Source organism: Thermobia domestica, chromosome 10 (genome assembly GCF_964235325.1).
Source record: "Thermobia domestica chromosome 10, izTheDome1.hap1.1, whole genome shotgun sequence".
Classification (NCBI taxonomy): Eukaryota; Metazoa; Arthropoda; class Insecta; order Zygentoma; family Lepismatidae; genus Thermobia; species Thermobia domestica.
The window spans coordinates 73,768,593-73,785,676 of NC_137463.1; the positions used below are offsets into that span (position 1 = coordinate 73,768,593).

Consider the following 17,084-nt stretch of genomic DNA (forward strand, 5'->3'; position numbering starts at 1 on the left):
ACGAGAAAGAAGCAAAGTAATGAAGAACGTCTTCAGAAAAAAAGGGAAGCTGAACGTCGAAGATATGAGGGACTGAAGCAAAAAGCTGCGGAATTGAAAGAAGTGTCTAGAATGAAATACCAAAGAAGACGGAAGAAAGGACAGGTTAAGCTCATCAAAAATGCCAGAAAGTGAAAAACGAATGAAGAGAAAACAGTGATGTCAAAACACAGCAAAAATCAGACAAAGGCGGAGAGTAGCAAGTAATACGAATATTTTTTTGTGATATTACTCCACTAGTCAGTGCTTCGGAACGCAAGGATATTCCACATTCCCCAGAAATTGTAGCAGAAATTAGAGACAAGACAACAGGGGTAAAAGAAAGTAATTAGAGAAAAACTCGTGAGTTGAGACCAAAAGATAAAGTGATTAAACATCTGAAGAGAAAGTTTGATAAACACAAGAAACGGCTGCAAAGATTGAAAACTAAATCTTCTAGGGAAATTAGCTCAGACAAAGATTCACTTTTAACTACAAGAAAGAAAGTAGGAAAGCTCATAGATTCAAGAAATAAAGAGTGAAATAAGAAAAAGACTTCTCTTTTGTGAAGTTATAAATCAACAGTTAACACTATCAGTTGAGACAATGAAGGGTGGAGATTCAGAGAGAGAGAGAGAGAGAGAGAGAGAGAGAGAGAGAGAGAGAGAGAGAGAGAAACGAATGTTACACTTTATAATCAGAGGAAGGGTACTGAAAAAGTATCAGATGTTGTCCGCAGCTAGATTTCTGAAGAGAGGACGTGAAAAGGCATAAAATCCGGAGTGCGCAAGAGAGCTACTTAGGAGCTTCAACGGGATATCATCTCGTTTTACGAACAAAACAATATCAGTGGAATTTTTCCAGAAAAAAAGGATAGTGTCAGTTCTAAATGTGGAAAGCATCAACAAAGGGTAATGGAAGATGACATGACCAAGCCACCTGGGACTATCATGAAGCTGGTCATGGTAAAGGTGCACCAGATGGCATTGGAGGCACATGCAAACGAGTGGCGGACAACATAGTAGTACAGGGTAAGGATATTGCAAACTCAGCATCTTTAGTTAAGTGTTTAAAAGAGCATGCAAAGTGTAATCACTGAAGAGGTACCACCAGAAAATATTAAACAAATGCAACGCAAATTATCTAGGAGAAAGATAAAAAAATTAAAGGAGCCCTGTCTGTACTCAAGTGGTCACTGAAAAGGACACAAATAACAGACGATTGCTCAATATGAGAATGCTATATCGTTTTGATCGTACTGACTATTGTTCTGATTATGAATTAGTCCACTATCTAATTCTCAAATTCCAACCAAAGAGAAACTCAAGAGTTGAAGACGTTTACAGTAGTGATGATGATGCATCTTGTGCAAACGTTTCTACTTTGGGACACATTAACGAGGGACAATTTATTCGCGTTAATATAAAGTGTAGAAAAAGATCATTTCAGTACATTGCACTGTGTAGAAGTGATGGGGAGGATGGTGAAGTGAATGTTGAGTATCTTATTCAGTGTAATAAAAACATGAGACTATGGAAGAGGAATCTCAATGGTATTACTTACAGTTGTGATGTTCATGAAGTTACGGAAGTTCTTCCACAGCCAGAAATTATTGTAAAAGGACAGCGTGGGTTCTATAAATTTTAAGTATAGAATGGTAAACTAGTACTCTAAGTTCTTTTAAAACCGCACGTTTTAAATTTAATAGTACATTTGCTTCAATAGTATTGTGAAAGCTAATGATCGGTCTCTTACATTTATTATTGAACACAGATAAAAGTCACACCATTTTAGCCAAAACTTGTTTTATAGAAGTTGAGAAAAATATATCAAATGCATTACATTTAAACTTTCAAACAAAGCTTGTATGATGAAACGGTATGTTTATTTTCAGGCTTCTTGTCTAGTAGCCGTCGAGTTTCAGGATAGAATTTGTGTCATAAGCTATATTGTTTAAGATATCATGTTCCTAGTTTCGCACCTGCAAATATGAATTTAAATTAGACTGAACGACTGTGATGTTACTGTTATATATCATTCTGTAAAATACACAATATATTACATACGTTTGTATGAATCTAATAATTAAAACTCAGTATTATCTCATACATATCTCTGTCGCTTTATTATTTTATGTTCTCCTTATTCTTTATGTAAAACAATTTTAAATTTTGTTTTACGCTCTGACTTCTTTACTTTTTAGCCATAGTTGAAGATGATCCTCGTTTCAACGTTTAAGGTTATGTGAGTCTCTGACTGCCAGTTATGAGCACAAAATTAAAACATTATGTCATTCTGGCATCGCTGCTATTCTCCTGACGCGTGGATTTCTCTTTTTACTGTAAAAAAAAAAAATGATGAAAACCTTAATAAATTAATTGGCCTTGACCATGAATGGTTAAACTTTTTAGTGTGTATGATGAGTGCTAACTATGAGAATATTTTAATTATTTAAGTTTCGTCGTTTTTAGTCGTAAATAGAACAATACCTGTAAGTTTCGCGCTGATGATGAAGGTTGATCACAGGCTGCAATGGGAGTTATATGTCGGGCAGGATTTGGACTAAATGAATTAGTTCCCGATTCCAAAAGCAATACTTTTAGCTGCGTCAAGAAAGGGTAGCACAAATATAACACTTCAGTATCAATAACATCCAATGAATCTATTGCAGCATTACTACTGTCCCTACTACATTCTAACTTATCACTATCTTCCTTTTCTAAATTACATTCAGACATTTTAGAGCAAACAATACTGCACATGCTCGTATTGGAAACCTCGCCACTCTTATTCAAATCACCGAAGCTGCTGCGTCTATTTAACATAGCCATACTGGTACAGTCTGTATAACGTAAAGAAACTGTTGTTAATTTCGTGTACAACATGTAAAACAACTCTTCAGGAAAGTTAGGAAGTTCAAAAAGCCATCCTAGACATACTCTAAGAAACAAAACTGAAAACGGCGGTAACTGAAATCTGCTTCCAGTCGTACCGCATTCAACTTTCTTAAACACAAGAATGTTTTGATATATGTAAATCAGCAATATAAACACTGATTCATAATACGGAAGATGCACTGATACGAAATCCATCATTGATAAGTACTCAACAATCCACGGTAAGGTATGAATTAACGTCTTCTTTTCCACAGATTCATTTATATACTGTCGCACATCTAATGCTGGAGAGACCTACAAAAGAAACAGAAACGGTTTAGAACCAAAACAGTTACAGATAATCACAAACAATTTGTTTAACAATTATTAGGACAAGGTAAAAATTAACACAATGTCAATGATATATATATATATATATATATATATATATATAGGGTGTTAATGAACTATACCGACAAACTATAAGAGGTGATTTCTCACATCAAAATAAGAGAAAAAATTCATATGGACCTATGGCGAAAACTGCATAGTTTCAGAGCTAGGGCTGTCCAAATTCACGAAAAAGCCACATTTCAAGAGGCCCTATCTTGAATTCGAGACTGTGGATGGTGGTCCTTATCAGCGTAGAGGAAGTCACGCATACGCAATCCAAAAATGCATATTTCATTAATGTTCAATGGGTGTACAGAGTATTCCGTGCAGGGTGAAATTCCCAGACATGCCAATAAACCGAATTTTGAGATATGCTCTGATTTTATGATTGGTCCAAAGTAGACAAACGGTAAGCCTTGATAGCAGTGAACACGGAATCCTATGGCGCGGTGTCGGAAATGTTAAGGATCGTCAGCAGCACGGTCTCTTGTACTCTGAAAAACGCATGGTGAGATGTTTTCTTTCACGCTTGTAAGTGAAGTCAACGTGAAATATACCGTGACGAAATACTTATCACACGTTATTCCAAACACAACGAAATATGGAGCTACCGGTTCCACCTTTCCTCCGAAGCACTAGATGTCCATTTTTGTTAAGGCTTCCCTCCTGCCTACTTTGGACCCTCCTTGAAATCAGGGTATATCTGAAAACTCTGTTGAGAGCATATCTGAGAATTACACCCTGTAGGGAATACACTCTACACCTATTGACAATTGATGAAATGTGCACACTTGGATTGTGTATGGGTGGCTTCCTTTACGCTGATAAGAACTACCATCCACAGTTTCTGGAATTCGAAATAGGGCCTATTGAAATTTAACGTTTTCGCGATTTTGGACAGTCCTAGCTCTGAAACTATGGACTTTTCGCCATAGGTCCATATGAACTTTTTCCCTTATTTTGATGTGAGGAATCACCTCTTACAGTTTGTCGGTATAGTTCATTAACACCCTGTATATACATATAGGGTATTTCAAAACACCGACAACGTTTGGGAAGTGATTCCTGACACCAAGATAAGACGAAAAGTATAGACCAACCTGGGGGCACAAATGCTTCCTTTCAGAGTTATAGGCTGCCGGAAACATGGAAAAATGAAACTCCAAGTGACCAAAACAGTGTATACATTTTAAGATTATATATTTTTATGTTACAGTTTCGGCTATGTAACATAGCCTTCCTCAGATACTGTGTCTGGGGAAGGCTCGGTTACATAGCCGAAACTGTAACACAAACATATATTATCTTAAAATATATATATTGCTTTGGTCAGTTGGAATTTTATTAGCAATTTTGAATTTTCCAAAGCTGCAATGAATAATTTAGAAGGAAAAATGAAATTTGAAGGTCCACAGCTCCAAAACTATGGGACCTATCGTAGTTGAGTCAAGACTTCACTTTGGAAATAGTATGTGCGCTATCCAAAAATACATATTTCAGAATCCTAAGGTACTCACGGAATAATTTTTGTAGAGGCTGCATGGCTACGGTCATATAATTTGAAGTACTCACAAACTACCTCTACAAAAAACTGTTGCGGAAGCACCGCAGGATTCTGAAACATGGATATTTAGATAGGGCACATACTAGTTCCTAAATAAGGTCTTGACTCGACTATGGTAAGTCCCATAGTTTTGGAGCTATGGACTTTCAAAGTTCATTTTTTTCAAGTTTTCGGCAGCCTATAACTCCGAAAGAAAGCATTGGTTGGTCTATACTTTTCGTCTTATCTCAGGAATCACCTCCCAAACGTTGGAGGTGTTGTTATATTGTAATCCCTATGGTTTACTATCTCTATATTTCTACATTTACGTTAGTGAAATGTTTCGTAATGAAATAAAAATAAATAAATAATTATACATACAGTACTGTTTTACCTTTTGTGCCCAATGAATGAGTTACAATTATCACAGTTATAATAATTACTTACTACGTTTCAAGTATAGATACGTGTCTACCGCATATCTAAAAATATAAAATATGTTTCTCTATCTATGAGTCAAGAAATTCCTTTACAGTAAAATTCCTCACTTAACTAAAGGCACTATTCCAGCACTCGGTTAGATAGGAATTTTCGCTAAGCTAACTTACACTTTTCTGAATTTTAGTGAATTTAGTTACAATGAAGAATATATATATATATATATATATATATATATATATATATATATATATATATATATATATATATATATGTGTGTGTGTGTGTGTGTGAGTGTGTGTAAAAAGTAGAATGTGAGCCATTAAGTATCTACAAAATGCTACTAAACAAACTGCTAAACAGTTTTCAAACGTTTTCCTATATAGATCAGAAATTTGGGTGTTAGATTTAGATCAAAATTATTGTTGGGCACCCAAAATTTACATTATACGGAAGAGTCTGAAAACAATTACTGACTCATGCAACAGCATGTTGCAGTTATTATCTGGCTCACTTTCTAAATATTTTATGTTCTTCATTGCCTTTAAGTTATTTACTAAAATTAAAAAAACGGGGGATGGGCCAAGCGACCCCTTAAAGAAAATAAGTACGTGATTTCGGTGAACCCACAATTTTCCAAACTAAAGTGTAAAGCATAAGCTTACTTCAATTTTTGATCAAGATGATGGATGTTTTTTTTTTTTTTTTTCGTCAATATACGAAAGTTCATTTTACAAAGTTAGGCCTATATTCCGCATATTAAGGATCATTGTATTAAACCATACTTGTTTCTTGAATTACAAGAAACTAGTGAACCTACTTCATTGAATAGTACTCTTTCTGCTGATCTGGTTAATGCGAATGCTTTGTCGACGTGGTTTTAGGTTTGCCGGCAGTACTTTTCTCGGATTCAAACGTCCTATCAGCTCAAAATGGCAATGATAAAGGCTAATAGTACGTAATACGCCGAATTATTACTTTAATCTGATAGCTTCGACAACTGCTGTTAACTTATACTAAATTAAAGTAAGTTCACGCTTAAAAGTGTGACATCTTCCTGGTACACTTTTTATTGTATTCTCACCCATTGTAACTTGGTATGGTCTTATCACAGCTTTGCAGAATACAAAGTACTGAATCCACACTATCACTATGAATTCATAGATCTAGAAAATGAAATTATATGTCAACTTCTATTTACAGCCCACAATTGTTGTTGCAACTTTTAAAGGTACAGGATTTTTAAAGGTACGATCTTACAAATTTACAATGAACGGAATACACTAGAAAAGTACCAGGAGGATGTCACATTTCCAAACTGGAAGGTTGTTTTTTTATTTTATTTTATTAATGAGACCAGCGGCATTTATCGAAACCGTTATCAGACTAACATAATAAATGGGCGCATAAGATGCATAAAATCTTTCGTTTCTTTTTAATATCACAATATCCGTCAACTGCACACCTTGACTTTAGGGAACACTGGAAACTTAATATGGGATGTTCCTATTCGGAATAGCTCCTTCCTGGTCTAGTGGCTATTGCGTGTGCCTTTGATACACGAGGTACTGTGCAAGAGACCTTCGGATGCGCTACATCGTTCATACATCACTTTAAACAGCACTCTTGTCCTATACAACAGTGTGTTTGGAAACAACAACAACAAAACCCTGGGAAGTTAATTCTCACATGAAATCATGAAGCAAAATTACAAATCAATCTGGCTGCACAAATACATCATTTCAGAGCTATAGGTCGCGAAAATATTGGTTGAAACGATAAAATGGAGGACAGTAACTGGAGAAAAAAATATCGAGTTAAAGTCGGGTAAAACAATCTTCTTATTTCGAGCTTAGATTCCAATAATGTAACAGCAGATGTAGAGCAGGGGTGGGTTAACCTCGAAGCGCAGAGGGTTCAGGAGGTATTTTACCTATGCAAACATGATAAAATCAGGAACCAGAAAACTGGCACATACTGCATATCTACTGGTATATTAATGGACAAACTAGGATTAAAATAATCACTATTTTCTTTTACCTGATCTTTACCTAATATTTCGTTCTCGAGTTATGACCCTTTATATACTGTTCCGATCAATTTTCGGCGGGCTATAATTCCGAAATGAACCATTTGCTCACTCACGGTGATCTATAATTTTTTCATGTTTTCATATGAAAATTCATTTTCCAAAATTTTTGTTGTTGTTTCCGAAAACGTTGTATAGTCTAGCTGTTGACAAAGGACGTAAACACAAAATCAATCAATACTCTAGATTTAAGGACCTACTACAGTGTAAAGATCGTTCTTGATGCCAAAAACGTACGAAAAGATCTTAGTTGTCACTACAAAATGCCAATATTACTTTAATCTAATACTCTGTAAAGTAAGGAAATGCCAATAATAATTAATAATAAATATTGATAACTGTACATGGAAATCATTTAGAAATCTAATACAAGTGAAAGTGTTTAGGATTATTATCCAGTCTGAGCAGCCACCCGTTCTCATTATTTACGTTCACCTTCTTACCTTTACATCTCGATATGTCTTGCATCATTAGCCGACGTGTATGGTCCTTGTTCCTTACCGTTTTAATATTGTGAACTTTTCACTTTGAATAATAAATAGTTAAAAAATTAATGTAATACCAGTTCGAGGTCAAATAAATTCAAATGCACATTTCAACCAAAACAGAGGTACCTACATTGATGGATTACCGTATTTTGATATACTAGTAAGATAAAAAGTGTTTACTCCAACTATATTTTAAAGATCGAAAATTAATATTTTAATACATTAACTGTCACTGTAACTTACTTTGCATCGCACTGCACATTGAGTTGCGATTATACTCTCTGATTCTTTAACTGAGGATTGGTACGGGAGGAATACAACAAAACCAAGGAACTTCGCTAAAAGTCTTAAAGTTAGAATACACGTCAGGAATTCCTGCCTGGTATCTTCGTCTACTTTATTATCTAAAAGAAATGAAACAGATATGCACAGATAAGATTATTTTCAACTATACCTAATTTGCATTATACGTATCTCAATATTTACTAATGGATGTTATACGATACATCTTTCATAAATAAAGTCACTTACCTTGTACTCAGAAGTTAACTTTGGTTCTCTTCGAGGATGAACAGTAAGGAGGTAAGAGCAACTAGAGGAACTCTTATTTAAGAAGGTTCCAGGAAGAACAGCAATTATAATAAACTAAAAAGAAATTCTACATACAAGGCGAGTGACTATTTATTTATACTTATTTCAATAAAAAGTAATTTTTTTACTGTCCAATAGTTCAATTATTACTTTCAACTCATATAAACATAAATTGCGTAGCGGCATTTCTAGTGTTGATAAATTACATTTCGTGTTAAATTTACAAGTCTCAGTCACTAACAACAAGATTCTGCGGACACAAGAAAGGAATTATTTCTATTATTATTATTATTTGGTGTTAACAAAGGTGTAAGTCTTTGATAGGGAAGGTGAGACATTATAATCCTCTTCTCATAGTAAATATGATCTGAACATTAATTTTCATACAAAATATGCCTTTGAAACCTAACAGTGCGTATTGACAATTTTCTTGCTTTGTCAGTGAACCACAAACCAAATTTATTAATAGTTTAGTATGCTGTCTCATTAATTTCAAATCCGACAAATCGTTTGAAATTAGTGAAGAAACTTATGAATACACAGAAAATAATACGCTTTGCTATTAAGGTCGGTCAATAAGTTTCGCCAAATGAATTTTTACCTATATGTACTATAATTCTTTAGCCATAAACGCTAAAGTTTATTTTGATTTCTTTGCTGTGACAGGTAGTTAATTTTAAGCAGTGTGCTGTGGTCGAATTTCTTATAAAAAGTGATGAAGACAGAACTTGTTATTTCAAGGGGAGTTGTAAAGATGACTGCATTGATCTCAGCAGTATCCATAGATGGCTTCGATAATTGAAGTCTGGTGAATCAACAGTCTGCGATCAATTCATAAATGGAAGACTTCTATCAGTGTTAACACATCCAAATATAAGCGGGTTAGATGAATTGATTCGAAATAGTGGTATCTTCACATTGCGATGACCGAAGACTTACACTGTTATAAACGCAGTACTTTTAGTATTAGGAAAGTTTGCAATAGAACAGAACGGATCATCACAGGAGTTTGAAAATTAGCGCGTGTTTAGACATGTCCAAACCTACACTGTAGAAGCTTTAGTCATTGTCTCAGTGTCAGTTGATTTTCAGTTGTGTTAGTGAAAAGAGATGGAGATGTAGTCGTGGTCAAAACTGAATACGGGCAATTTGCGCTACAATTTTACACATGGTTTAAGTGTTGATCAAGGTTTAGGGGAAATGACGCTCGTGCTTGGAGAGGATTACCCTAATCGTCAACGATATTTAGGTGGTACCGAGAGTTTCAAAAAGGAAATTTCAGCCTCGAGGACGCTCCAAGGTCAGGTCGGCCATTGTCACTTGTGACTGAAAAAAACATTGCTGCAGTAAGAAAAATGCTTAAGACAGATAGACAGGTTACACACCATCAAATAGAGGTATGCTTAGACATTAATGCACCAGCAGTTCGTGCTATTCTCCGCGATCACCTTTGAGTAAGAAAGCTTTATACCTTTGGGATACCACATGACTTGACCGACGAGCAGATGGCACACCGTATTTCATGGTGCCGTGAAATGTTAAAAAAGAAAAATGCAAAATCTTCTGTGAATAGTATTGTATAAGGTAACGAAACTAGGCTCTATTACTATGACGTCCCGACCAAGGCTCAAAACAAAATGTGGGTGTTAGAAGATGAGGAGACCCCCATGGCTATTCGAGAGTCCACATCAGTGAAGAAGAGAATGGTGGCGGTATTTTTTAATGTGCGAGGAACTGTCGAGCGAGTTATCTTAGAAACACAGAAGACAGTCACAGGGAAGTGGTATATCGAAGAATGTCTGCTTCAAAGTTCTTACAGCTCTCACACAGTTGCGCCCAAACTCAAGGATGGGTACATGATTCTTCACCACGAGAACGCTCCAGCGCAGCGCACCGTTCAAAAGTTTGTTCACAGTATTCGGCCAGCACTGGATTAAAACTGTTAAAACACCCTCCGCACAGTCCAGATCTCGCTCCCTGTGACTTCGCGTTGTTCTCCCATGTGGAGACCAGACTGAAAGGAAGGCGTTTTACAAGCGATGACGCCGTACTAAGGACTTAGGACGATGGGTGTGCCGAGATCTCTGGTGAAAGATGACAGAGTTTATTCGACGACTGGTTTCGAAAAATGGAAAAATGTGTAATGTGTGGTAGAAAGTTCTTTGAAATTGTATAAGAAATAAGGTCGTATTGCAAAACTTTTCTAGTGCCATTTGTATGATACATGCAGTTGGTTACAGAAATATATGTTACAAATGGATTCCCAAATTCCTTAACAAGCCTATGATACTTCAACGAAAAATAATTTGTTAAGACTATGTAGAGGCACTTGCCAATTCTTTAATGGTGTTGTTATATGAGAAACGTGTATGATCAGAATGGCGTCAGAAGTCATCCCAGCAACAAAGGAACCCAAACGTTCCAGACGTAGGCAAAGATTGTGACGATCTTGTTTCGGGATCAAAATGGGATGGCTCTCATTGATTACACTCTGACGGTTTTGCCCAATGATCAAAATTTTGAAAATTTAAATGAACCCTCGAATTTAATATAATCCCAGACCTTTTGTACGTTCGTGAATTTCATTAAAATACCTAGGTGCTAACGTACGGTACCTCAGCAAGGTGAGTTGCAAAAAGTAAGTCCAATGGATCTTGCTGTGTCGTACTAAAGAATAATCACGTGATCATTAACGTAAATAAATAAATAAATAAAACAGTTACGGGGTAAGTATTATTTTTAAAAAAGAAGACCTGACAGTGATTTTACATAGGTGAAAATAAATGTTTCTGTGTACTTACCAGAAAGTTTATTTCTGTAATTTAAGAAATATTGAACGACTGAGGAAAATAGAAAAAATACGTACTGAATAAACAAACCAAAAAATTAACATATCTTCTGCGCTTTTTTTTAAAAAAAGGCAGACAATAGAATGCTCTCATTCGGTGATGCGAACTCTCAAGGATATTAATTTTGTTAAAACTTACACAATTCAACTTCCTTAAAACACATCCATTTCAATAACAGCATGTCATATAACACCTCAATTCATACGAACTAAAACGAATAATAAGGAAAATAAATCTAGTTCAACATCTTACGATTATGCCCTTTACGCTAAAGATGACGAATGATTATGGAAGAATTGGTGGAATATGGAAGAAAGTGAGGGAATCACAAGAAAACCTGCAGATCAGGGTTGGACCCACCTTTAAAAAACTTTAAAACCCACCTGGGTTTTTGCGCTTTTTGTTAGTATATTATTGGTGATTTTTGTGATTCACATTGAAAGTGATTTTTATCAAATTTTGGACTTTCCTTGGGCAAATTAGATGCTTTCATGTTAAAGTACACAACAACATTCAACGTTACACCTATATAAAGTTTTGAGTGCATTCAATGAATAAAAAAAGTTTACCTTAGGGTGAGATAATTATACGACAAATTAATGTATGGATTGTGTTTATAGCCTATTTGAAGTAAAATATGCAATTTTATGTTTTAGAAAATACTTTCCGTCAACAGTGTGCTCGCCGACTTGGCGACGCCGGGGGGACTTGAGCCTTCATACGTTTGACTAGTTTAAGGCCATACGTGCCTGTACCACCAGTAAACATGTAAATACATTAGTAAAACTTTTAGTATTATTTCATACATTTGATGGCAACCCAAGTATTCTTCAGTAAAATTTGGTTTTACAACAACAGTAGTTTAGTTCAGTCATTAGTTGCTACTCTTCAAATAAGCATTCTGTAGAATCAATCAGGAATAGCGTAAAAATTCTTGTCAAATTTAAGTAGCTTAATGCTCGGTGTTCCGAAGACTATGTAACGCTACTATTTAAAGTACTGAATTTAAACTTCCGTACTAGTGGAAGTGTCGATGAACGGTAAAGTAACTGCATTTTCGGGGAAAACCCGTCGTGAAAAAAGTGGTAGGGAAATTCCCGCAATTGAACACACAAAGCATCGGAATTGAATACTTCAACAATAAAACTACTTATTTATTTTAAGCTGGAAGATATTTAAGACATTTTGAAATGAAATGAAATGAAATCTTTGAGTTTTACGTCCTACGCTTATGCCGGTTAGGCTAGAGGAGACGGTGATGATGAGTAATGAATGAAATGGTGGAATGAAGAAAGTGGGAGAAAACGGGACAACCCCGAGGAAATCCACGCACACGGTGTTTGTCTACCACAAAGTTCACTTGGCGGGGGCTGGGATCGAACCCGAGACTCCAAGCACCAGAGGTGAGCGCTCTACCACTGAGCTACCGCGGCCCCTTAAAACATTTTGAAACATTTATTTTATAAAATATGAATTATCTCATTGTTAATTGTTTTAAATTCATTTTCGGGAAAGAACCGTCTTGCTAGTGCTTGGAAATTCCCGTAATTGAACGCGCAAATTATCAGAAGTGAACTTCAACAATAAAACCATTTATTTTATACTGGAAAATATTTGCCATATAAAACATTTTGAAACACTTATTTTATAATACATGAATTATATCTTTGTTTTAAATTAATATATTTGGTATTCATATTTGGCGAAAGTTACTAAGGCTCCTGGGATGACTCGATCTACATTTGTTCGTTTGTCTGCCTATATCAAACACAAATTACGGGGTACAACTTTCGGTTTTATAAGTTTAAATTTTCTGGGTACAAGCACGAGACAAACTAAATTTCCACATATATTTTGGCGGCACACCAACGTAAAATTTCAAATGGCGGCTTTTTTTTCTCAAAATAGCAGGTATCTACTCTACAGAGCGCAATTTTCGATCTTTTAAATAAAAAATTTTCAGAGTAGAAGCACAAGACACTCTAAATTAGCAGTATATATTTTGGCGGCGATCCAACATAAAATTTCAAAATGGCGGCCATTTTTTAATTAGCAGGTATCGACGGATGCAATTTTCGGACTTTTAAGTTGAAATTTTGAGGGTAGAAGCAAGAGACATTCTAAATTTACTGTATAGATTTTCTCAGCGATCTAATGTAAAATTTCAAAATGGCGGCCATTTTTTCAAAACAGTAGTGAACAGAAAATTGTTGCAAGTTGCGACAATGACAATCTTGAAATATAAATCACATTTTAACACTTTTACCCCAAAGACATTGAAATATTTAAAAAAAAAAAAAAAAAAAAAAAAAAAAAAAAAAAAAAAAAAAAAAAAAAACGAAAAACCCCATATAGGCCCGGTGGGTTGGGTTTTTTGAAACCCTGCCGCAGAAACGTTGCCTACTACCTCATATACTCTGGGGTCGAGCCAGACAGCTCCCATACTAAAAGTCTACTACCAACCTGTACAAGACTAAAATGATCACTAAACGAATGTATATTTATAAAAATGAGCCGAATTCATATTATTTTAATGAACTGGACTAAATATTTTTGTTCCTTGTCAAAAGCATGCTATTAACCTTAAATCTAGTGCTTTCGATCCATCTTCCATACATACAGGTGTAATGATAATTTAAAATATATTACGCGCGAATTACACGCTAAGCTAATCTGACAACATTGCAACCATTGTATTCAACTGCCCATTTGCGAGGCTACTGGACTTGTTCTTCTCACATATTAGAGATGCCACATTAGACTTAATTAAAAAAAAAAAAAAAAAGTTTAAATTTTTAATGAATTTAGTGGAGACTCGTAACAACACTGGTTTAATATACCTGATCAAGAACAGAATTATTCTGTTATTCTGAACGTTAAACATACCTGTATCCTCTACTTCTGATGCTGTGAATTCCACCTCATTCAACTCGACAAGTTTCGAAATTAAGCTGTCTTTCAAATGCTCATTGAACTTTGGATTTGACGCATGGATAATAAAATCTCTGAAGAACTCTTGATAACCAGGAAATGTTGGTGCAGATGTTCCATAGGTTACCTTCAAAGGTGTAACTAGTCTTTCTTGCAATCTCTTCAATTTCTCTGGATCCATATGCTTCAAGGACTTCAGGATGTGTGTGTTCCCAAATTCACTCTTATCCGGCACTTGCACATTATCTCCTTTACACATATTAATCAACTGGGACTGAAATAATCGCGCAAAATGAACGTAGTTGACAGAAACATTGTGCAAATTCAGAAGGCTCTGCACTTTACCAGCAAGATGTTGACCGAAGGAAAATCCAGGAGACATATGCTTCGACTCCCAAAGATGAAGTATCTCATAAAACAAATCGCGCTGTTTCCTGAAGAGATGGAAATCTTGTTGACATGGAAAATTGAGTTTATTATCGGTATCTGCTTGATATGATACACCACTAATACTAGACTTTAATATTAAACTTTTCTTCTTTGTTGTATTACACTCAAGCACTTTAGTTAAATATTCTCGTAAATCTGGCACAAATGTAGACAGTCTCTGATTTTCACTAAGCATTTTTACACTTGTAACGTCCAATAACTGTAAAATATGTCTCTGCTTATTTAAAACGGCAGTCGCAAAATACACACAGTTGTGCACTGTATTTAAATATAGAAGTTCACTATTTTCATCGAAGTCAGTTAACGCTTCCGACGATAAATACTCTTGCACAACAAGTAACTGTAGAAGAAAATGCATTTCGCTCAGTGTATTCAGTACAATGTTACAATCGATAACGTAACTATAAATGTCCGCTAAAACATCCAACTCTTGTTGATATTTCACTTCGCTCAAAGTTGGTACTACAAATTCAGAAGAACACAATGAACTTCGTGACGACAATTTCGGAGGAGTGCTTGGTGGAGTACTCAAAATAAAATTACTTTTACTACTACTATTGAGTCCAGCCCACAAACTACGTTGCTTCTGCTTCTCCTGTCTTAGTAATTTCCTTTCTTCTTCCAAACTCACACTGCTAACTTCAGCAGCTTCTTGAAATTTCGAACTTTGTACGAAAGATCTCGTCATGGTCCCAAAAGCTGGTTCTTGACTCCTTTCGCTTTGATTATCATTAGCCACAGTCTTCGTAGGTAGTCTCGTAGGATTAATTCTTCGCTTATGTTTCTTATTTTCTTTGCATACTGCACCGATGTCAGGGAAGGCTTCTGTGTCTTCAATATTAAATACGTTCTGATGTTCACTTGAGGGGGAGACATTATCACTTACACACTGTCTCAAACTTTTCTTCTTAGCGTTCTTTTTATCTTTTACAATAAAATCTCCTAATTTAATGCTATGAGGTGTTTTATAATCTGTATAACTTTGATGTCCTTTTTTCTTATGCTCTTTACTATCAATGCCATTGCAAAAACTACCGAACTGTTTGGAATTACGAGCTTTCATTGGAAATCTTCCATTGTCTGATACACCGCTAACATGTGTTGGAGAAAGTGAATAGGAAGTTCTTTTCGGATGTAACACATTCACTTTTTCCTGGCTTACACAGACAATATCACTTTCAACCGACAGAGCTCTTCTGTTTCTATTAGGCGCTCTTCCTGTATTCTCGAATTCAGATGTATCACTGACACTACTCTTTCGCGATACTTTTCCCTTAATCTGTTCTTCACTATTGGTGTTCGCGTTACTTTCTTTACACGCATTTATGTCCCTGTCAAGTAGGTTGAACTCCTGCTTTTTCTGATGTTCATTTTGGCTGTTACACACTGGAGAAAATAACTGAATTCTTCTTCCGTTCCTTTCATTTTGCCGAAACTGACTGACACGATTTTCCAATAATCCTTGTTCCAATGATGCATCATTTTTGCCTTCTACTTCTTTCACCTTTTTTATTTGCTTAGATGAAACGTTGCCACTATTTGCAGAATTAGTAAGAATTCTGGAAATATAATACAATTAAACATTTTAATATTACATACATATAATGTATTAATTACAAGACTTACCGGTTAGATAATTAAACTGTAATACTACAAACAAAAGATTTACCTATGCGCCTTATGAATAATTTTTCCAACGATTTGTTTCGAGAACCAGGTTGTCGCCCTCTTCACGTCTTAATCTATTACATGAAGGGTTTAACAACGTCTAGTTTAGTTTCGAGTTCGCCCACAGATTAATACGAATTCTGTCTAGTATTGTTAACGTTCTTCATTAAACTCATCCCACTTTTTAAAATTTTATCGAATAACTTACAGACAATGCAAAACATTTACTGTAAACATTCACTGTATGTATACAGTGAATGTTTAATGAAGGAAGCATTAATGGAAATTGGAGATTCCAAGATTGGAGGGCAGATCATTAACAAGATCAGGTATGCAGATGATACGGTTATTATAGCTAAAACCGAAGAAAGATTACAGAGATGATTGACAGAATAGTTGACACTGGAAAACTATATGGAATGGAAATCAATATCGAAAAACCGAAAGTCATGAGAATATCCCGTGGGAATGCACTCTTACAGGTCAGAGTAGAACAAAGAGTACTTGAAGACGTCGATCATTGCAAATATCTGGGAAGTATTTTGACGAAGGACGCGTACTGCACCAAAGAGATCAGGTTGAGAATTGTCATAGCCAAAAAAGCATTCAACAAGAAAAAGCCACTCTTAATTAGCAGCCTTAATATTGGACTAAGGAAGAAATTGGTCAAGTGCTATATATGGAGTATTGGATTTTATGGTTCAGAGATTTGGACATTATACTGCTTGTAGACGATGCAAGAAATTTTGA

At 35.4% G+C, this 17,084-nt stretch overlaps 1 protein-coding gene across 1 annotated transcript in view; it reads right to left on the bottom strand.

The window, feature by feature from the left end:
* Nucleotides 1-17,084, bottom strand: part of dlt (codanin-1 like protein dlt) — a 60,390-nt gene that overhangs the window by 14,892 nt on the left and 28,414 nt on the right. Inside the window, exons 3-5 of the mRNA XM_081728108.1 lie at nucleotides 14,172-16,225; nucleotides 8,089-8,249; nucleotides 2,508-3,209 (exon numbers count right to left, since the gene is read on the bottom strand). Of these exons, the coding sequence (XP_081584234.1) occupies nucleotides 2,508-3,209; nucleotides 8,089-8,249; nucleotides 14,172-16,225 (2,917 nt within the window). The remainder of the gene's footprint in view (nucleotides 1-2,507; nucleotides 3,210-8,088; nucleotides 8,250-14,171; nucleotides 16,226-17,084) is intronic.